The following is a 22410-nucleotide window of genomic DNA, read 5'->3' on the forward strand; positions in this document are numbered from 1 at the left end:
TCTCTTTCTCTCTCATAAATAAATAAAATATATTTTTACAATAAATAAATTTTTAAAACAATTATCTCTACCACTTGGTTTCCAGCCCCTACATTTGATTTCAATGTAGCTCTGGCTTGGGTTCTCTCAATTAACTTACTGTGGCTTCTCTGCAAATTCATCCCTTCTCTCAGCCTCTCAGCCCGCAGAATGACAAGTTGGGACTGGCCCACACCCAGCACACTTTCTATTTCTTTTTCTCTCTGAGCAGCATAACCCAGTGAGGGGCTTGGGGTCTCGGATCAGATGCTGGGATTCCACACCCAGCTTGGTGGTCCCAGACAAGTTACTTATCCACTCTGTGCCTTATTTTTGTTGTCTGCTAAGTGGGGTCGGTAACAGTGCTTTGTATTATGGGCTATAGCGGAGACTGAGTCAGCCAGAGGCTTCAGGGTGCACTGTGGTAGCCATTGGGAGACCTGGAGCTATCAGGTCTGAAAGCATGCACGTCCAGCCCCTGGGAAGAGAAACATCGCCCTGTGAGTGGAGGAAACTGTTTGCCAAGTGTGAAGTTCTGCATCCCTGGGCTGGGCCACAGGAGTTGACTCAGAACACTTCCTCTGATGGCCCCCAGCTTGGCACCAGCCTGCCCACTTCCTGCAGCTCCTCTCGAGCTGCTGAGAACCAAAACTCCTGCCAGGAGGAGCGGCCCGCAGCATTCTGGTATAGTGGAGGCTCTGAGAACAGCCTGCCTGCAGGATGGGGGGCAGGGGGGGAGAGGCTGAGACCCCTAGAGTGTCAGTGAGGAGTGGGGTCAAGGTGGGGAGGAGAGACATGGGGCTGCAGAGGAAAGGAGGCGGTTCTGGGGGCACAGAGGAAGCAGTGGGAGCAGAGGGAGCCTCCACAGAGCAGAACCAGAGGCTTGAAATCTCGGCCCTGGACACGCGTCCCTGCTCCTACCCTGCTACGCCCACACACAGGGAAACTGACTCCAGGGACCCTCAGCCTTCACCCAGAAAAAAGGCATCATGTGTGCCCTACTGAGTTCTGGACCAAAGTAATGTATTGGTAAAGCACGAATTTTAATAAAATGTGGGTTTACATCGGTGACTAGATGTGGACAGTGGGAGAGAAATCACCAGAAAGATGTGCCGGGAACCCAAAAGTCAGAAGGAAGGAGTCCTGGGAGGGCCGCTAAGTCAGATGTTCCTCTGTTGTGTTGTGTTGTATTGTTGTTTTCTTTTCTTTTCTTTCTTTCTTTTCTTTTTTTTTTTTTTTTTTTTTTTTTGAGGTAGAGTCTCATTCTAGCCCAGGCTGACCTGGAATTCACTATGCAATCTCAGGGTGGTCTCGAACTCATGGCAATCCTTCCACTCTGCCTCCCGCGTGCTGGGGGGTCAGAGGTATGTGTCACCACACCTGGTCAGCCCTGCTTTTACAAATGACAACATGGCAGTGAGAGGTTCAGAGGTCATACAAGTCCTAAGTGGGATTTAGACCTCCGTCTGCCTGGTTCTGAAGGCAAGATCTCGGCTCTGAGCAAATCATGCTGCCTCCGCCCCCACCTCACCCCCCACACACACCTACAGCCTACACGCAGGCACTGTGCACCAGCCGGCTGTCAGGAAGCCACCGAAAGTGGCCTTGAGCTCTGCCCTGACCGCAAAGATGCTAGAGGAGCAGGCACATGGACACACCTAGTGGGCAGACTCTGCCCAGCTGACACATTTCACCACCCCAGGAACAGACTGCAGCAACAGCCAGCTTCTGGTAGTTTCTGTTTATTGAGACACATTACAGGCACAGATAGGAGACAGGGTTGTGGGGTGACCGGAGGGAGGGGATCTGGTGGGACTAATCTCAGGGGACCACTCCTGACTCCCCTCTTTCTTCCTCCAGCCTGTCCTGAACTCAGAGCAGATGGGGAGAAGAGGTGAGGAGAGCTGAAATGACCCAAGCCACCCCACCTCTTCTAGCTGGGCACCCCCATATCAACCCAAACGCACCACTCCAGCTGGTGACCTGACTCTCCCTCCTATCCCACCGCATGACCTAGGAGAAAACCAAAGGCAAATCGCTCACTGAGAAGGCAGTGGCCTGCGTGAGGACCACGCCGCAGCCAGCCGGGGTCAGAGAGGCTAGTATCTCCGGCTGGATGTCTTGACAGTGGTGGTCTTCCTCAGGATGGAGGTGCCCCCAGAGACGGGCCCACCCTTGGTAGTGCCGTAGCCCACGTTGGCACAGAAGCCGCCCTTGCAGGCCTTGCCACCCCCACTAAAGGAGAGGCCACTTCCGAAACCCGCTGCGCTGCCGCCGCTTATGGTGGTGGAGTTGCCGGTCACCGCTGCAAAGCAAAGGCACGGTGTTAGGTGGCAGACCTGTCAGGACAGGGTTGAGGTGCCTAGACATCAGCAAGGAGCAAGGTTGCAAAAGGGGGCTGGGGAGATGGCTCGGCGGTTAAGGAGCTTGCCTGCAAAGCCGAAGGACCCATGTTTGACTCTCCGGGTCCCATGTAAGCCAGACGCACAAGCGTGCAAGGTCGCGCGTGTGCACAAGGTAGAGCACACATCTGGAGTTCGATTGCCCTGGCTGGCGGCCCTGATGCACCAATTTTCTCTCTTTCTCTCTCTCTCTCTCTCTCTCTCTCTCTCTCTCTCTCTCTCTCATTAAAACAAAAATGATCTTGGGATGTTTATGCTGCTGTGAGACCCTCTGACCCACAGAGGGGATGCTTCAGGCTCTTGGAGCGAATTGTGCAGGGGTCTGGGCCCTGGGCAGGGGCGGGGCAGGGCAGGGGCTCCTGGCTGATACTCACAGATGCTGACAGCACTGGGACACTCTCCAGACATCCTAAGAGAAGCAAAGATAAGGAGAGGTCAGTGGTCTCAAGAGCCCACGTGTCTTACACTTCCTCTGCGTCCAACTACCTGCTCAGGGCCAAGTGACAAGACCTGGAGGCATGTGACAATCTGGCCTAGGAGGCCTCCCACTGGGGCCTAAGTCCAGCGATACGGTGGATACCCCTTTTCCCTCCTCCCTCTCCACTCCCTGTGAGGTTCACGGACAGTACCCCACAAAACCCAGGAGAAAGAGCCTGCCTACATCCACCTACTATGTCTGATTTCTGCCTCCTTCCTTCCCAAGTACCAAGATAAGGCCCACTATTTCAGAAGCCTCCTAGGATAGTGGAACCTGCCTAGCCCAGCAGGTGCTGGGCGGTGGCACCCCAAGGATTCAGGATGTCTACGCCCCCCGGGAGATAAGCAACAGACAGCAAGGGCAGGAGAGAGGACTCGGGGCTGTCTAGAGGCCTGCTCCCCGGTACGCTCGGCTCTGCCCCTTCCCAGCAGGCTCTGGTGCCCTCCCATGGGCCAGAGAAGAGGAAGTCTACCACCTGCTCTCCTCGCTCTCCAGCAGCTTGCGGTAGGTGGCAATCTCCACGTCCAGGGCCAGCTTGACATTCATGAGCGCCTGGTAATCCCGCAGCATCCGGGCCAGGTCCTCCTTGGCCTGGTGCAGGGCTGTGTCTAGATCCCCAAGTTTCTTCTTAGCATCTTTGAGGGCCAGCTCCCCACGCTGCTCTGCTTCTGCGATGGCCGTCTGCAGCTGCTGGCACTGCCCGGGGGTGCGGGGAAGGGGTGAAGATTGTTTTGAGCACACTCCAGGACCGTTCCGTTCATCCCTCAGTCCTCAAGCCAGGAACCAACCACCACCCCGTGCCCTGCCAAACCAACTTGGGGAGAAAACAAAAGGAGAAATTGCATCAGAGAGTCTAGCAGCAGCGCCCCTGTCCTTCCTGCATCTCAGCCCGTTGCTTTAGGAGAAGTAAAATAACTGCTACAACCTCACTGGTAGCCAAGCGCCTCGTCCTGATCTACAGAAGGCGGCACGCTGCTTAACCATGCTCAAGAGGGGTTCGGCATCTGTGCTGTGGGTCCTAGAACCCTAAGACTCCTGCTCCAACCTTGACCTGGGCCGGATCTGTCTCTCTGTAGGAGGTCATCTGTCCTACTCTATCACCTATACACTGCGTGTGACCCTGAGCAAATCCCTTCCCTCTCTTCCCCCGGGAGCTCTTTTCCAAACGGAGCATGTGAGCTGCCCAGGCTGAGCTGAGCACACCTGCTTCTTTGCCGCATCCAGCTCCCCCTGCAGCCTCTGGATGGTACGCGTAAGTTCCGCAATCTCATTCTTGGTGTCCCTTAGGTTGTCCCCATGCTTCCCAGCCGTCACCTGTAGCTCCTCATACTGGAGATAAAAAAAAAAAAAAAAATAAGACAATGAGTGTGAGAAAACCCCAGCCTCCTGGGCAAGCTGCTGGCCGCAGAGCTCCCCCCCTCTGCTGGCTTCCTTGGGGGGAGCACATCAGGTCCTCTAGGAGCACCGTGGCCCAGGCTTCTCCAGGTCACACCGCAATCAGCCCTCTGCTCACCTTGGTCTGGTACCAGGACTCGGCCTCAGCCCGGCTCCTCTGAGCGATCTCCTCGTATTGGGCCCTGACCTCGGCGATGATGCTGTCCAGGTCCAGGCTGCGGTTGTTGTCCATGGACAGGACCACGTTGGTGTCAGATACGTGGGTCTGCACTTGGCTCAGCTCCTAAGAAACAGAAGCGGTTTCCGCCAGCCCCTTCGGCAGGTCCCAGGTGGCAGGCAGCAAGGCATGGAGTCCAGGGGGTCTCTGGGTAGCCTCAGGAGGACCGCCCTAGACTTCCTCCCCACCCTAGAAGGGAGCCACAAATGGAAAATGTTATCTCCTGGTCAGCTATGAAGCCAGAGCTCATCCTCACTGTGGATCACAGGCCTCCCCCAGGGAGATCAAATGGGGGAAAGGGAGTGTGTGTCTTCCTGCCCAGATGTCCTCTGTACCATGCTAGAACGTTCATTGGCTACTGGATTCTCACATCCTCTGAAAGGCAGGTAGCTCACAGCCAGCCAGTGGCTTCTGTGGCCCTGGGTGGAGGCAGTCCATCCAGGGATGCCTGTCGCTGCCATCCACAACAACTCCGATGACAGGAAGGTGAGAGAGGCTTGGAAGGGAAGAGACATAGCCTAGATCACAGAAAGCGACACTGTAACCAGACGGCTGAGTGACAAAGCCCCGGTGATCGCCTGTGACGACTGGACTGGAAGATGTTCTCTGCTCCTCCACTGTGTTTCTGGGGCCACCGGCTTGAACAGGTATGTGGGCATTTAAAGATATGATGGTGGCAGGGAAGGTGACAAGGTCTGTGTTCTGCTCGCTGGGTCATAACTACACTGGCTCCCAGAGGGTACTACTCTCCCTTTGGCTACCCTGAGATGCCACTAGATTGCCCTTAACTCTGGCCTGATAAGTTGTTCATGACCTCAGTCCTCCTCAGAGACTCCCTGAGGGGAAGAGACTATTCCTTCCAAAAGACAGCACCTGCTGGCACGGTGGCGCATGCTCAGCTCGGAAGGAACCTGAGGAAGAAGAATTGCTCGAAGCTTGACTAGCCTGAACTACATAGTAAGCTCATGGCCAGCCTCGGCTGCAGTATGAGACATTGTTTTTATATTTATTTATTTATTTATTTATTTATTTATTTATTTATTTATTTATTTATTTCACAGAGAAAAATGAAGAGGGAAAGAGAGAGAATGGGTGCCCCAGGGCCTTCAACCACTGCAAAGGAACTCCACACACGCGCGCCCTGTGCATCTGGCTAACGTGGGTTCTAGGGAGTCAAACCTGGGTCCTTTGGCTTTGTAGGCAAACGCTTTAACCACTTAGCCATCCCTCCAGCCCACATTGTCTTTTAAAAAGAGGGGGAGCTGAGCGTGGTGGCGCACGCCTTTACCCAGCACTCAGGAGGCAGAGGTAGGAAGATCACTGTGAGTTCAGGGCCACCCTGAGAAAACATAGTGAATTCCAGGTCAGCTTGAGCTAGAGTGAGACCCTCCCTCGAAAAAAAAAAAAAGAGAGAGAGGGGGGAAACACTCTGGTTTTTGTCCCCAGTATCTCACACTCAGCCCAGGGGCTGTGACAGCAATATGTCAGGCACTATCTGTGGTTCAGTCACTGGCTTGGACATTCATTTGGTGCAATAAATTTAAACTTAGCATGCCTCTTTTTCCAGCCCCAGAAATAGATTAAGTCACCTGCCCAAAACTCTCAAACCAATTAGGGGAGCCTAGCTTCAGTCCTCAGAAGCCTGATCTCAGAACTCAAGTTGACTCAGACTAGAACAAAGATGAGAGAACAAAGCCAAAACCATATATCCAACTGACATAGCTTGAGATGTCAGGTCATCTGCTAAGGGAGGGAGGGTGAAACTCCATGCACAGAAGTGGCAGACGCCCTTCCTTAAGGTCCAACGCAGATGTTGTCCTCACAGAGGCCCCTCGTCCCACCCCTGGGAAGCCCTGGCCACAGCCTCTCCAGCCTCAGTACCTTATGCCGATGCCAACGTGGTTGTCCTCACTTAACAACATGGCCCAAGGCAGCCATTTAGTCTTGGCTGTCATGTGGGAGGAACCTCATGAATACTTACTAACTGAACAAGACAAAACAAAGGCAAGGAATGCTGGGTAAGCCAGCCCCATGCCTTGGAGAGTAGGAAAGTCAATTTCCAATCTAAAAGGAGGGAACATCAGTGACTCCAGCAAGGGCGAAACAGGAAGTGCCCAGAATCCTTCACAGTGAGCATCAGCTGCCCGGCCCTGTGCGGGAGAGCAAGCGGAAGAGCCCAGCAGAGCTGGGGGATGCTCAGGCCGGGCCTTGGACTGTTGAACAAGCTCTGCACAAGGATGGAAATGGCCCCAGCGGAAGACCCAAGAGAAGCCACAATCCATCACTGTGCCGTTTGCCTTGGATCCATCCCATAGACCCATCAACAAGCTGGAGAACGAGGAAATGGAAATCCAAGGCAGACTCAGACTGTGAGAGTTTGGCCTGGGACACCCTGGCTGTCCCCAAGAAACAGGGGTTGGGGGATAGGGTATTCACAACCCTCATAAGCAAGTGTTCTGGTTCTCAGAGAGGAGAAACCAAACTTCTCCAAATTACGCTAAACCCCTAAAACCTCTAGAAGGAATAACAAAATTTGTAGGGGAGGCACAAAGTCACCAAGAGTCCCCTAAGGAAAAGTGGAGCCTAGTGGATCTCGCGGCCTTACCTGAGTATGTCACCGAACTGCTAATGGCCTGCCGGAGACATTATTTGACCACGCCTTCCCCAGAGTTCCAAAGGTAAGACAAGAAAGCGTGCTCCAGACGATGGTAGAGTAAATGGAGCTTTCTGAGACAGGGTCTCACCATGTAATCCAAGTTGGCCTTGAATTCAAGGTCCTCCTGCTTCAGCTTCCAGAGTGCCAGGATTACAGGTGTGCAGCACCGTGTCAGCTTGTGTAAGTAGGTGGTAAAGTCACTGAGGCACTTTTCTGCCCAATCCCGAATACTAAAACAATAGTGTGAAAAGTCACCAGCGAAGACCCCTGGGACTTTGTTCTTGACCTTGACCGCCTTATCGTGTGGATCAATGACATAGTGAAGAGTGATCAAAAGACCTAAATAGAAAGTCTATCGGGTCTGCAGATAGACCAAGTAGAGCATCGCTGACGCGTTGGATAAGACAACGGAGTTTGCAAGTCCTCATGCTGCAACCGACAGGGTCAAACCATCACCCTTCATAGGAAAGGAAGTAAAAAAATTAACTCCTTGCCGAGCGTGGTGGCGCACGCCTTTAATCCCAGCACTCGGGAGGCAGAGGTGGGAGGATTGCCATGAGTTCGAGGCCACCCTGAGACTCCATAGTGAATTCCAGGTCAGCCTGGGCTACAGTGAGACCCTACCTCAAAAAACCAAAAAAAAAAAAAAGTTAACTCCGGCATTTTGTTTCAAAATTCAAATTCAACCACCACTGGGAATGGTGGTGCACACCCTAACCGCAGCACTCAGAAGACTGAGAAGAGAATTCACTGAGTTCCAGATCAGCCTGGACTACATAGCAAAGCCATGGCCCAAAAAAGCCAAGGGCTAAGAGTAAAACCAGGCCTAGCTCCATACCCCAGCAACACACACACACACAAAACAAAAAATTTTTTCCAACTACCCAAATATAAGACTCTTGAGGAAAGTGGATATGTTTCCCTTAAAAGAATGGGGATGGCTGGAGAGATTGCCTAGTGATTAAAGAACTTTCCTGCAAAGTCTACTGACCTGGGGTCAATTCCCATGACCAAGGTCCAACTTCCCAGTACCTACGTGAGCCAGACACACAAAGTGGTGCATGCATCTGGAGTTCATTTGTAGTGGCTAGAAGTCCTGGTATGTCCATACTCACTCACTCTCTATCTATCTATCTATTTATCTATCGGCTTGCAAATAAATCAATAAAATATTAAAAATAAAAATAGGGTGCTGGAGAGATGGCTTAGCAGTTAAGGCATTTGTCTGCAAAGCCAGAGGATCCCGGTTCAATTCTCCAGGTCCCACATAAGCCAGATGCACATGGTGGCACATGCATCTGGAGTTCGTTTACAGTGGCTAGAGGCCCTGGTGTGCCCATCCTCTCTCTCTCTCTTCTCTCTCTCTCTCATAGATAAATAAAAATAAAATCTTTTAAAATAATAAATAAATAAATAATAGGGCTGAAGAGATTGCTTAGTGATTAAGGCGCTTGCCTGCAAAGCCTAAGAACCCATGTTTGACTCTCCAGATCCCACATAAGCCACACGCACAAAGGTGAAGCAAGAAGGTCACACTTGCCCACTAGGTGGCGCAAGCATCTGGAGTTCCAATACAGTGGCTGAAGCCCTGGTGTGACAATTCTCTCTCTCTCTCTCTTTCTCTCTTCCTCTCTCAAATAAAAAATACAAATAATTTTTTAAAAAGAATGGGCAAAAAGTCCAAGGGTTGTCTAAGCAGCCAAAGGAATGTCTAAAAGCTAGTATATAACCTCAGGCAAGGTTGGGCTTCTTGAATGAATGTCTGCTCTCTGTTTTCTAAATACTTCACTAAGAACCCTATTTCCTGACTTCCTTACATGCCTTAAGTTTTTGTTCTGGAATCACCCTATCCTCTAAAGGGCTGTCACATAAAATGCACATGCCACATGGAAGAGAACTGGATACAAACGGCCCAGAGGGCAGAGTCCAAGCTGGCTAAGGATAGAAATGGGAATAAGATTCAAGTCGCCTTTTTTTTTTTTTTTTTTTTTGGTTTTTTGAGGTAGGGTCTCACTCTGGTCCAGGCTGACCTGGAATTAACTCTGTCATCTCAGGGTGGCCTTGAACTCATGGCAATCCTCCTACCTCTGCCCCCCGAGTGCTGGGATTAATGGCGTGAGCCACCATGCCCGGCTTCAAGTCGCCTTTTAATAGAACCATCACCAAAGAGAACACCTGTCCTCACAGGCAGGGAGCACCCTGTCACTAGAAGGATTCATGTAGAGGCTATATGTTGAGATGTCACAGGAAAGGGTCATGCCTTGGGTGGAAGGTTATCTTTGAGGTCCTTGGTGATCCATAGAGCATCTGATTCTCTAATGAATTCCAGCTAAGTTTAACCACTCACCACAAGCTTCAAGACCTCCTGGATACTTCGATCTACCCACTATCCTACCTCACCTCCTGGGCCAACCTGGAATCCATTCCTCTGTCTGCCCATCTTTGTTGTTCCATCTCTTGCCCCATTTCACACTGGGCAGAAAGGGGGCACTGCCTCTTACTAGCTCTATGACCAGGTGTGAGTTGCCCTGAGCCCCAGACTCTTAAAGTGGAGGCAATGATAGCACCTGCAGTGTGGACTTGTAGTGAGCATTATCCCAGAAGGCCAGGGCCCAGCCCAGCTACAGCATTCACTGGATGAGACACAGTGTTAATTAAAAGGTCAAGATCCCATCTTTTACCAATTAGGTTGCAACTACTGAGTTCAGATCACACCTCCAAGGGGACTCTCCAATACTATGTGTGCATGTACGAAATCACCCCTGTCCATTAGCCTCCTCACCACTTCATGGAGATGCTGCAGGAACTCAATCTCCTGGGTGAAGGAGTCCACTTTGCCAGTCAGATCCATTCGGCCCATGTAGGCAGCATCCACATCCTGGGGTGAGGGAGAGAGCATGAAAGATGGCTCAAATGACAGGATCCCAGCTTCTCCACATCCACCCAGTACCCCAGCAGCCAGAGGACAGCTCTCCCCAGCCCAGCCACCCCACATACCTTCTTGAGCACCACAAACTCGTTCTCCAAGGCAGTGCGTCTGTTGATTTCATCCTCATACCTGTTACACAAGGAAGATTCAAGCTGGCTTAGCTTAGTTCTGCCTTTTAACTATTGGGCCCATTGGGCTTTCAGGAAGCCCTTATGGGTTCTCCCTTCCCATCCAAGAACTCCTTCGGGGGACAGTTCTTTAAGACAACCAGTGAAGACGCTTGGAGTACTGCCTTTCTTTAAACATTCTCTCTCCCCACCCCCTTTTGGGGCAAGGGGCACTGAGTTGATGTAATACTACAGCAATCTAGGGCAGCCATCTCTTTGGATCTGAGCCCTTTTGCAAGGCTGCATAGAACAAAAGAAGCTGCGTCAACAGTGGCAAACTTCTACCTTCACCTTCAACAACCAACTCCCACCTGACCGTGTCTGCTAAGACTTAGAGGTTTAGAAATTGCCTGGGTTGAATTATGAAAAATTAGTTATTTTTAAATTATGCTTCAAAGGTATGAATATACATGTCCACAAATCCCAACATGGAAACAACTATTTGAAGCTCAATTCCAACAAACTGCATTTTTGACATTTATGACGTTTGTGGAAGTATTGGAAATTCAACACTCAGTATTTGATGATGCTAGAAAATTTCTGTTTTGAACACTTCAGAAACAGTCATGGCATTGCACTAATGTTTTATTATTTGAAGGTAGGCACATAAACTTCGTAAGTATGCCTACTAAAATATTTGTGAATGTGGCATAATGGTTGTATTTGCTTCTGGACACTGAGAGGAGGTGGGAAAGGGGAGGAATGAGAGGAGATTGGCTGAGGCAACAGTCACCATTGTGGGTGGTGATAGCAAAGGTGCACGTCCTAGTCTCCCTACCTTACAAGACGAAACTTTTTAAAACATATTTATTTATTTGTTTATTTGAGAGAGAGAGAATGGACACACTAGGGTCTCCAGCCACTGCAAATGAACTCCAGACACATGCACCCCTTTGTGCATCTGGCTAACATAGAGCCTGGGGAATCGAAGCAGGGTCTTTTGGCTTTGCAGGCAAATGCCTTAACCGCTAAGCCGTCTTCTCCAGCCCAGAAGAAACTTTCTTAAATTACAAAAAAAGAAAAGAAATGGAAAGGAAGGGAAAGGAAGGGAAGGGAAGGGAAGGGAAGGGAAGGGAAGGGAAGGGAAGGGAAGGGAAGGGAAGGGAAGGGAAGGGAAGGGAAGGGAAGGGAAGGGAAGGGAAGGGAAAGGAGGGGAAGAACAGGACAGGAGAGGAAAGGAAAGGAAAGGAAAGGAAAGGAAAGGAAAGGAAAGGAAAGGAAAGGAAAGGAAAGAAAAGAAAAGAAAAGAAAAGAAAAGAAAAGAAAAGAAAAGAAAAGAAAAGAAAAGGCCACATGTAGTGACTCGTGCCTAGAACCCTGCACTTGGAAGACTGAAGCAGGAGGATCACTGAGAGTTCAAGGCCAGCCTAGGCTACGAGTGAAGCCCTGTCTCATGAGCAATGACATAGTAATGACAATGATGATAGACAGACAGACAGACAGGATCACAAACCTATCGATCCTGCAGCAGGCCTTGGACCCTGCCCCAAGGGAATGAGCTCTGACACCATTCCTCAGGCAAGTTCCAGGTCCCCGGGGGGGGGGGGCACAGCGGTTCTCTCTGGGAGACTTTCCTGAGTCCCCCCCCCCACCCCAGGACCAGCCTGCGCAGCGCCCTCACTTGTTCTTGAAGTCATCCAGGTTATCTTGCACGCTCCGCAGCTCCAGTTCCAGCCTGCCCCGCTCTCCCTGCTTGCTGTCCAGCAGCCTCCGCAGACTGCTCAGATAGCTCTCAAAGACAGGCTCCAGGTTGTTCCGGGTGACCCCCGAGTTCTGGCTCTGCTCCTGCAGCAGTGTCCATTTCGTCTCCAGCACCTTGTTCTGCTGTTCCAGAAAACGCACCTGGCCAAAGAAAGAAGGTGGGTGTCGTTCTTGGCCACAAGAGGAACCAAGGCCAGGGGCTGGCGTCACAACACATCCTGGACAATCTCTGGGCAAATGACAATCCAAACTGATGGGAAGAATTCTACAGAGTTGATAGACATTGTCGGAGGAAGGGGTGGCGGCAGCTCTCCTGTCAAATCAGCTAGCCACCTGAGTCTCATCCCTTTGCACTGGCTCTCGCGTTCTCAATTGTTCCTGGAAAACTAGACCAGGTCAGCATTTCTGAGACATTTCTACATTAAGGTCAGTTATTAAAAATGTCAGTGAGGGGCTGGAAAGATGGCTTTAGTGGTTAAGCGCTTACCTGTGAAGCCTAAGGGCCCTATTTTGAGGCTCGACTCCCCAGGACCCATGTTAGCCAGATGCACAAGGGGGTGCATACATCTGGAGTTCATTTGCCGTGGCTGGAGGCCCTGGTGAGCCCATTCTCTCTCTCGCTTGCTCTTGCCTTCTCTCTCTCTCTCTCTCTCTCAAATAAATAAAAATAAACAGAAAAAAAAAAACGCATAGTGAATTCCAGGTCAGCCTGAGCTAGAGTGAGACCCTAGCTCGAAAAACTGAAAAAAAAAGTCAGTGAGGGGGCTGGAGATAGCGGTTAAGGTGATTGCCTGCAAAAGCTTTTAAGACCTGGGTTCAATGCCCCAGTACTCACATGGCTCATGCATCTGGAGTTTGTTTGCAATTACTGGAGGCCCTGGCATGCTCTCTCTCACTTTCACTTTCCCTCTTTCTCTCTCTGTCTATCTTTGTCTCTCTCTGCTTGCAAATAAATAAATAGAGGAAGAAAATTAGATTTAAAAAATGTCAGTGATGGGCTGGAGAGATGGCTTAGCGGTTAAGTGCTTGCCTGTGAAGCCTAAGGACCCCGGTTCGAGGCTCGGTTCTCCAGGTCCCATGTTAGCCAGATGCACAAGGGGGCGCACGCGTCTGGAGTTCGTTTGCAGAGGCTGGAAGCCCTGGCGCGCCCATTCTCTCTCTCTCCCTCTGTCTGTCTTTCTCTCTGTGTCCGTCGCTCTCAAATAAATAAATAAAAAATTTTTTAAAAAAATGTCAGTGATAGAAAGAGCAAAATGTTAATTGTGAAAACTGAAATTACAAGAATATTATACTATTCTTGATTTTCTCTCTGTAAATTCCACATTTTTTATTTTAAAAAATATCAAGTAGTTCTTTTTGCATACCAATCTTTGGACCTATCTCTCTAGATTGAGAAGGAGGCTCAGAGGGTGAATCTAACAGATAGCGCCCCCACACACACACACCGCCAGGACTCTACCCAGCCAGGAGCCCAAGACACTGGACAGCCATCTCAGTCCCCAGTTCACTGGCTGGGTCTGCGCCTGTTTGACCTCTGGGACAGTTCCACAAAAGAACCAAAAGTCACTGAGGGAAAGTGTAAGAGGTGGGTGGAGCAGCTTGCTTTGCCCTCTGCCATCCAGTCCCTCCAGGTCCCACCTCCACAGCACCCCAGGCCCACAGTCACATGACTGGGAACGCCACACCAGAGACATCTTGGTGCCAAGGACCATGGGACAAGACACCTAGTCCCAAGTGCCGCCTTTGCTGTCAAGTACCAGTGCAGCCCTGGGCAAATCACTGGCCCACTCTAAGCCTTAGTTTTCACGTCTTAAAAATGGGCATAACATCACCTCCCCTGACACCTCGTGGAACCACAAGATAGTGCCAACATGGTTCTCGAGATGTCCTTTGGAAAAGTGTGAGTCATGAAATCAAGGTATGTTGGTCCCCTGGATCTTCCTCCATCATAATCCCACTGCCATGGCCCAGGGCCAAGGCATACATTGCCAGAAAAATGGGCCAAGAAATGCCAGAGAGAGAGTGGTCCAGAGTCACCTCAATCACCCTTGGAGGCGAGACAATGGTTCAGGACACTCCCACTGTGCAACAGCCAGACTCCGCGGTGACCCACTGACCACCCCCCCCACTCATGGTCCATCTGAAACTGAGTGGTTTCTTGCCTAAAATAGGGATCAGAAAGAAAAATAGTGGAGCAGGTCATAGTAGTGCACACCTTTAATTCCAACACTCGAGAGGCAGAGGTAGGAGGATCACCATGAGTTCAAGGCCACCCTGAGACTACATAGTGAATTCCAGGTCAGCCTGAGCTAGAATGAGACCCTACCTCAAAAAATCAAAAAAAAAGCCAGGCATGGTGGTGCACGCCTTTAATCCCAGCACTTGGGAGGCAGAGGTAGGAGGATTGCTGTAAGTACAAGGCCACCCTGAGACTACATAGTGAATTCCAGGTCAGCCTGGGCTAGAGTGAGACCCTACCTCAAAAAAAAAAAATCAAAAAAAAAAAAAAAGAAAAAGAAAGAGAAAAAATGGGGGATGACTTCTCAGTCCCCTCTGCATTCTAATCACATCTCACTCTGGAGGAGGCTCTGAGCCTGAATGCACAGGGAAGAGACAGGGTGTCAGTCCTTCAGCCTTGGACAACTTGGAGGCTTCCTGGGCCCTATTTTCCTCAAACTATAAAATGACAAAGGGCATTTAAGAAAAAAAAAAAAAAAAAAACTCCCAAGCACCAAGGACATACAAGTCTTAATTGTGAGTTAAAACTGCCATAAAAAATAACAGCCATGGGGGCTGGAAAGGCGGCTTAGCAGTTAAGGCACTTGCCTGCAAAGCATAAGGACCCAGATTCAATTCTCCAGGTCCCACATAAGCCAGATGCACTAGGTGGTACATGTACGTGGAGTTCGTCTGCAGGTCCTGGTGCACCATTCTCTCTCTCTCTCTCTCTTTCTCTCTCTCTCTCTCTCTCTCCCACCCTCTTTCTGTCTCTAATAAAGAAATTTTTAAAAATAATTAAAACCTTTTCTAGGGCTAGAGAGATGGCTTAGCGGTTAAGGCGTTTGCCTGCAAAGCCAAAGGATCCCGGTTTGATTCTCCAGGACCCACGTAAGCCAGATGCACAAGGTGGCACATGCATCTGGAGTTCATTTGCAGTGGCTGGAGGCCCTGAGGCGCCCATTCTCTCTCTCTCTCTCTCTCTTCCTCTCCCTCTTTTCCTCGCTCAAATAAAATAAATAAATTAAAATATATTTAAAACCTTTTTAAAGAAATAACAGCCATGGGAAAGACTCCGACAGAGTCAGAATGGGTTGGGCCCCTTCCCCACTCACCTTGTCGATGAAGGAGGCAAACTTGTTGTTGAGGGTCTTGATCTGCTCGCGCTCCTGGGTTCGCACCCTCTGGATCTCAGGGTCGATCTCCACGTTGAGGGGCGTCAGCAGGCTCTGATTGACGGTGACCTCCTGGATTCCCCCAGGAGGACACACTGGCCCAAATGTCTGCCTAGCAGACCCCAGGCCCATGTAGGCCCCACTGCCAAGGCCAAAGCCTCCTAGCGTCCGGCCTGAGGAGGCCCCACCAGCCATACTGACCGAGATGTTCTTACCCCCCAAATTATAGAGGCTCCGGCTGCCAAAGCCCCCTGAGCTGGGGCCACAGCGAGCCCCACTACCACTGCCGCTGCTCCGGGACATGGTCACCGAGCTAAAGCTGGTGTGGGTTCGGTTCCCGCCCCCTCCGCTGGCAGAGTTGGAGCTGAAACCTCCTTTGGTGGAGTAAGTCTGCCTCTGAGACAGGGAGGACCTCATGGCTGTTAGCTTAGCAGCAAGCAACTGGGAAGAAAAGGATCGAAGTGAGCTGCTGGGCCACCAAAAGGCCTTTTTATCTTGTCCCAGCTGGGTTGGCCCTGGGCTACACACACACACACACACACACACACATACACACACACACACACACACACACACACACACATTCACACACTCCTACCACATCTCCCCAGGTGAGAGGGAGGGGCCCTGTGGGCCTGGGGGGGGGGCCTGTCCTCCTGGAGGTGGGAGCGCTCCACCCAGCCATCGCTGGTGCTCCAGAACTGGGCCTGGGTCGAGACTTCTTGGGGTGGGAAGCACCCGCCTCCCCCGTCCCGCGGCCTCTCCTCACATGGAACAAGATGATTCGGGCTCCCACGGTCACCTCCACCGCCCAGTGGCTGACTTGGTCTCCTCCCACCCAGCCCTGATGGCCGCTGTCAATGGGGCTCTGTTTTGCGGGGTTTGTCCCAGGGCCCTGTGGTAAGCCAAGGCCTCAGGGCCCCAGGCTGTGCAGGTGGCAGGGGAAGAAACATTGGGCAACGGGCCGTGGAGAGAGTGCCCAGGCCTGCTCTAGTCCCGCCCTCCCAGCCCACGGCCTCCGTGTCTCTTGGCAGGTCTAAGGTGGGGGGCACAGGTGATACGGTACGGGTGGGGCGTACTCCTCCTCATCCATCACATACTGGCAGGTGTCTGCTGGGTGGAGACCCTGGGCAGGACAAAGTGGGTTCAAGGACAAAATGGGGGAACCCCTGCCTAGTCATGGAGCCAGGCACGTAATGAAGGGCAGAGATGCCTGGCTTCATCAAGCAGGGCACTGGGACCGCAGCGGACTTCTCTCGTGGGGCTGGGGGGAGGCAGTGAGCTTGGACCGTTCGTGACATGTTGACTTTTTTCCCAGGCAGCATCAACCCAGCAGGACCCCAGCCACTTTGCAGTAGCTGAAGAAGAGGCAAGGAACTCCATCCTTGCCCCGAGTGCACACACATCCAAGAAGCACACAGCCAACAGAAGCTTCTAGAGGCCCATGCTGTGCCCCCCGGTTAATCCCCTCCTCCCTGCCCACCAGCAGCCCGAATGCTTGGTTCTGAGAGAGTCAGGGAGCTTCTTACGTCACTTCACTTCCGACCCACCTCAGTCTGTTGGGACCAAATGCAGCCCAGGCAAAGCTGAAGAGACTTCAGCTATGGGTCCCACCGCCTGCCTCTTCAGCTTTCAGAAGGAGAATGATCCAGAGAGATCAGAGACTCGACTGATAGAAACAGCTGGGGCGGTGCCCCACAGCAGCTAGGCCAGAGCTGGGGTGAGCAGTCAGCTTGGATTCCAAGAGAGGCCTAGGACCCTGATGACAGTGGTGGCCTCCCGGCCTTGAAACAGGCTGTGGGATTCTTTTTTTAAAACTTTTTTTTTTTTAATTTTATTTATTTATTTGAGAGCGACAGACACAGAGAGAAAGACAGATAGAGGGGGAGAGAGAGAATGGGCGCTCCAGGGCTTCCCGCCTCTGCAAATGAACTCCAGACACGTGCGCCCCCTTGTGCATCTGGCTAACGTGGGACCTGGGGAACCGAGCCTCGAACCGGGGTCCTTAGGCTTCACAGGCAAGCGCTTAACCGCTACGCCATCTCTCCAGCCCAGGCTGTGGGATTCTTGACGTAGGACCACTGGGAGGCTCATGTGGCTCTCAATTGCTTGAAATAGTTAATCCTCGCTCCCACGAGGGGTAAGGAGCGTTCAAGAGACTGTCCTCCTTGCTTGGAACTAGGATGCCAGGCGACTGGGAAGCTGGCTGAAAGACAGTTCTGCGCACCTAACTGGAACGTCAACGGGCAGTTCTCAGCCTCTCTGGGTCTCATCTCTTCTGCCCCTAAGCATGGCCCATCATAGAAGTCCTTTGACAAAATGATGGCCTGGACTGAGCCGTCACTTCCTACCGACCTTTGTCTCCTTTCCCTGGGCCAGAGGCACTTTCTCAGCCTCCCTTATCTCTCCCTGGCAGCGCCTCCAGGTTGCGGCTGCGGCCCCCCTAGGCAAGGGGGTGATATCAGCAGTCTGAGTCACCACGCGCTGGGGTGGTGGGAGTGGGAGTCGGGCTGTATACACGAAAATACCCCACCCCGGAGACTGGCATTCACTCATGCAACTCATTCACGTGTTTACTGAGCACACTTTCTGTGACTGGGAGTTGGTGGCAGGTGTCTGCACGGCCAGCCCAGGCCCACTCTCAAGAAGACACTGTTGCTTGGCAATAGCCTCTCTCCCCCAGCTGGACCACTTCCCAGGCTGGCCCAGGTAGGGTCATATGAGGCTACTCCTCCATTCTTCCCTGCCTACTCTTCTCAGACACTCAGACATAAAAGTGTGTGTGTGTGTGTGTGTGTGTGTTTTCTTTGCTTTTTTTTTTTCTTTTTAGATTTTTGAGACAAGATGCTCATATAGCCAACAACGGCCTTGAACTCACTATATAGCCAAGAATGACCATGTATTCCTGGTCCTCCTTCCTCCACCTCTCAAGTACTGAGATGACAGGCATGCATCACCATGCTTGAGTTTTGCAGCCTCTTAAGAGGAAAAAAATGACTTTGAAAATTAATAGAGTTTATTTCAGAGCAGAATAAAGTAAGACAAAACCAATGAAAATGATTCATGAGTTGGGCAGCAGACTTAGAGACCTCAACCAATGACCACTGTAGAAAACAGACGTGCATGGCTGGAGAGATTGCCTAGTGGTTAAGGCATTTGCCTGCAAAGCCAAGGGACTCGAGTTCAATTCCCCAGGACCCACATAAGCCAAATGCGCAAGGTGACATGTGCATCTGGAGTTCATTTGCAGTGGCCCAAAGCCCTGGCATTCCCATCCTCTCTCACTTTCTCTCTCTCCCTCTCTGTCTCTCTCAAATAAATAATTTTTTTTTTTTTTTTTTTTTTTTGCTTTTTCGAGGTGGGGTCTCACTCTAGCTCAGGCTGACCTGGAATTCACTATGTCATCCGCAGGGTGGCCTTGAACTCACAGCGATCCTCCTACCTCTGCTTCCCGAGTGCTGGGATTAAAGGTGTGTGCCACCACGCCCGGCCAAATAAATAAATTTTTAAAATACAAAAAAAAAAAAAAAAAAAAAACAGAAGTACAGGGGCTAGAAAGGTGGCTCAGCAGTTTTGCAAAGCCTGACAGCCTGGGTTCAGTTTCCCAATACCCACATAAAGCCAGATACACAAAGTGGCACATGTGCCTGGAGTTCCTTTGCATATGGGCCCATTCTCATTTCTCTCTCTCTCTCTCTTTATCCCTCCCCTTTTCCCTCCCTCCTTCCTTCCCTCTCAATTTCTCTATCTCTCTCTGCTTGCAAATAAATAAATAAACAAATAAATAAAAGTATTAAAAGAAAACAGGAGTGCAGTGTGTAAGCAGCTCAATGAGTACAGTATAATTAGCTGATCAGTGAGCCTCCTGCCATGAGTGAGAGCAGTTTGGATTAAAGGCAGCAGCATAGTTATTAGAGAGACTTTTTGATGTGCGCACCCATTCTTCTTAGCCAAAGAATGGAGGTTCTCTGTAGAGTCTATGAGTTTCCTATCCATGGGATTCTGATCTGACTCCCAGTAACAGGTATGAGTTCTCTCCCACTGAGCAGACCTATATCTGTTTTATGTTACAGATAACAGTAAACACTAGGGAGAGCCAGAATCAACCAATGTAACAAGAAAAGATAACTAACTGCCTACCACATCTGCCAGGGCCTAGGAAACATTGCAGCAATGACACAAGTACTGCTCTCACTGCTAGCATGACAACCAGCTACAGGGAAATGTTGACAGACACTGTGGTTAATCAAAACAGAAATGCAGAGGCTCCAGAGAATTCAACACTAAATCAGACTTCTAACAGGTCCAGCAAGGCTCAGGGAACATTATGGAAGAAGAAGGAGGAGAAGGAGGAAGAGGAGGAGGAGGAGGAGGAGGAGGAGGAGGGGGAGAAGAAGAGGAAAAAGAAGAAGAAGAAGAAAAATTATAAGAGCCACAGGGTGGATAGGACTATCCCAAAACATGGTTCCCTCCACCCCATACACACACAGAGAAAGAGAGAGAAAAGGGGAAAGAGACTGGTTGAAGCTTTCAAAACCTCACTGAGGAGAGGTCTTGGTGGAATGGGAGCAGGGGAAAGGGGATATAAGAGTATAACCTTTTAAGAGCTGGGCATGGTGGGGCATGCCTTTAATCCCAGCACTGAGGAGGCAGAGGTAGGAGGATCACCATGAGTTCGAGGCCACCCTGAGACACCATAGTGAATTCCAGGTCAGCCTGGACCAAAGTGATACCCTACCTTGAAAAACACACACACAGAAAAGAGTATAACCTTTTTAAAAAAATTAAATTAAACCAGGCATGATGACGCACACCTTTAATCCCATCACTGGAGAGGCAGAGGTAGGAGGATCGCCATGAGTTCAAAGCCAGCCTGAGACTACATAGTGAATTCCAGGTCAGCCTAAACTAGAGCGAGACCCTACCTAAAAAGAAAATTAAATTAAATTAGCCAGGTGTGGTGGCACACACCTTTAATCTCAGCATTGGGAGGCAGAGGTAGGAGGATCACCATGAGTTCGAGGCCACTCTGAGACTACATAGTGAATATCAGGCCAGCCTGAGCTAGAGTGAGACTCTACCTCAAAAATCCAAAATAATAATAATAATAATTAAAATTAAAATTTAGCCAGGAGTGGTGGCACACACCTTTAATCCCAGCACTCGGGAGGCAGAGGTAGGAGGGTCGCTGTGAATTCAAGGCCACCCTTAGACTACATAGTGAATTCCAGGTCAGCCTGGGCTTGGCAAGTGAGACCCTACCTCGAAAAAAAAAACAAAAAAAAAAAAAAAGAAAGAAAGAAAGAAAAGGAAAAAAGCCAGTTGAATTTTATTATCTGGAGTGGATCTTATTTCCCCTGAGGTGCTGCATGGTGGTCTTGGATTTTTTTGTTTTATTTGTTTTGGCTTTAAAAAAAAAAAGATTTTATTTTTATTTATTTATTACACTCAGAGAGAGGGAGAGAAAGAGAGTGAGAATGGGAATGCCAGGGCTTCTAGCCACTGCAAATGAATGCCAGACACATGCACCACCTTGTGCATCTGGCTTCCATGGGACCAGGAGAATTGAACCTGGGTCCTTAGGCTTCACAGGCAAATGCCTTAACCACTAAGTCATCTCTTTAGTCCATGTTTTGGGCATTTTTTTTTTTTTTTTTTTTTTTTTTTTTGGTTTTTTGAGGTAGGGTTTCACTCGAGCTCAGGCCAACCTAGAATTCACTATGTGGTCTCAGGATGGCCTTGAACTCACGGCGATCCTCCTACCTCTGCCTCCCAAGTGCTGGGATTAAAGGCATGTGCCACCACACCTGGCTGCTGTTTTGTTTTGTTTTGTTTTGTTTTGTTTTGTTTTGTTTTGTTTTGTTTTGTTTTGTTTTGTGTTGTTTTCCAAGGTAAGGTCTCACTCTAGCTCAGGTTGACCTCGAATTCACTATGTAGTCTCAGGGTGGCCTCTAACACTTGGTGATCCTCCTACCTCTGCCTCCGATTAAAGGCATGCACCAACATGCCCGGTGGCTTTTTTGACTTTTGTTTTTGTTTTGGTATTGTTGCTAATTGTTTGTTTGTTTGACAGGTCTCACTCTGCAGCCCAGACTGCCTGCAATTCATTACATCCTAGGCCAGCCTTGAACTCATGGCAATCCTCCTGCCTCGACTTCCCAAGTGCTAGGATTGCACCCAGCACACATGGTTCTTAGTGTCTTCTTCCTGGTGAGGACAGTAGAACTTGAGGAGACAACGTCCCTTTGGCGGGGTCCCATCACTAGGAATGGCAGGGCTGGGATTGAAGCTTCGCCCCACTCGGGACCTCCATTACACCTGCTGTGTCTCCTGCACTGGCAGGAAAGTCTCGGGAAGTGTGATGGAGAGAGACCGTGGATGGGAAGAAGCACTGCCCTGCCCCTAATGGAGCAGCAGAAGGTAAGAGCTCCTGCAGCCTGCGCCACAAAACAGGGAGTTGAGCCAGCTCCGCCTGGGCCTGGAAAGGGAGCGGAGAAGGCGCACGAGAGGGAAAGCCACAGCGGCCAGGTGGGTGGAGAAGGGAGTCCTCCCAGCCACAGCCCTGACTCCCACGCTCCTGGCTTTCCAGGGAGCTTCCTGAAAGAGAGGAAAGGGGAAGTTTCCAGGGTCATGTTCAGACTGGCCCGGGGGAAAAAGCTGGGAGCGGGGCCCTCAGGCCCAGGGTCCTCATGAGGAGCCTCAGGCCAAGCTGAGCCGGATTCCCCTTCCTGGATACAGAAGAAGCTCCTGCCCAGAGATGCCCAGGCTAACAGATGAGCTGAGCGAGTCCCCAGCCAGAGCCCGACATGGTGCACACTTGGCAAGGAGGAGGAGCAAAGACGCAAGGTCAGCCAGGTCAGGACTAAAACCGTGCTAAAACACTAAACCACCATTGCAGATGTGGGAGATGGAGTGGTACATTCAAGGGGCCAGAGGTCTCCCTTGATAAGCTCCCCAGGGGATACTATACGACACACTTGACACCATAGACAGTTCCCAAATTGCCTCCTGATGGCTGGGAAACTGCACAGCCTTTGAGACGGCCACCCCAGCCA

General features: G+C 50.6%; 1 protein-coding gene across 1 annotated transcript; it reads right to left on the minus strand.

Annotated features, from left to right (window-relative positions):
• Positions 1-1786: 1786 nt before the first annotated feature.
• On the minus strand, positions 1787-15772 carry Krt79 (keratin 79). Its single transcript, XM_004649873.3, has 9 exons — positions 15296-15772; positions 11884-12104; positions 10164-10224; positions 9949-10044; positions 4412-4576; positions 4102-4227; positions 3374-3594; positions 2795-2829; positions 1787-2323 (listed from the first exon to the last, which is right to left on the minus strand). Exons 1-9 carry the CDS (start codon positions 15770-15772, stop codon positions 2118-2120), a joined length of 1608 nt encoding a protein of 535 aa, XP_004649930.2. The 3' UTR covers positions 1787-2117.
• Between the last annotated feature and the right edge of the window lie 6638 nt (positions 15773-22410).

Source organism: Jaculus jaculus, chromosome 6, assembly GCF_020740685.1.
Source record: "Jaculus jaculus isolate mJacJac1 chromosome 6, mJacJac1.mat.Y.cur, whole genome shotgun sequence".
Lineage (NCBI taxonomy): Eukaryota > Metazoa > Chordata > Mammalia > Rodentia > Dipodidae > Jaculus > Jaculus jaculus.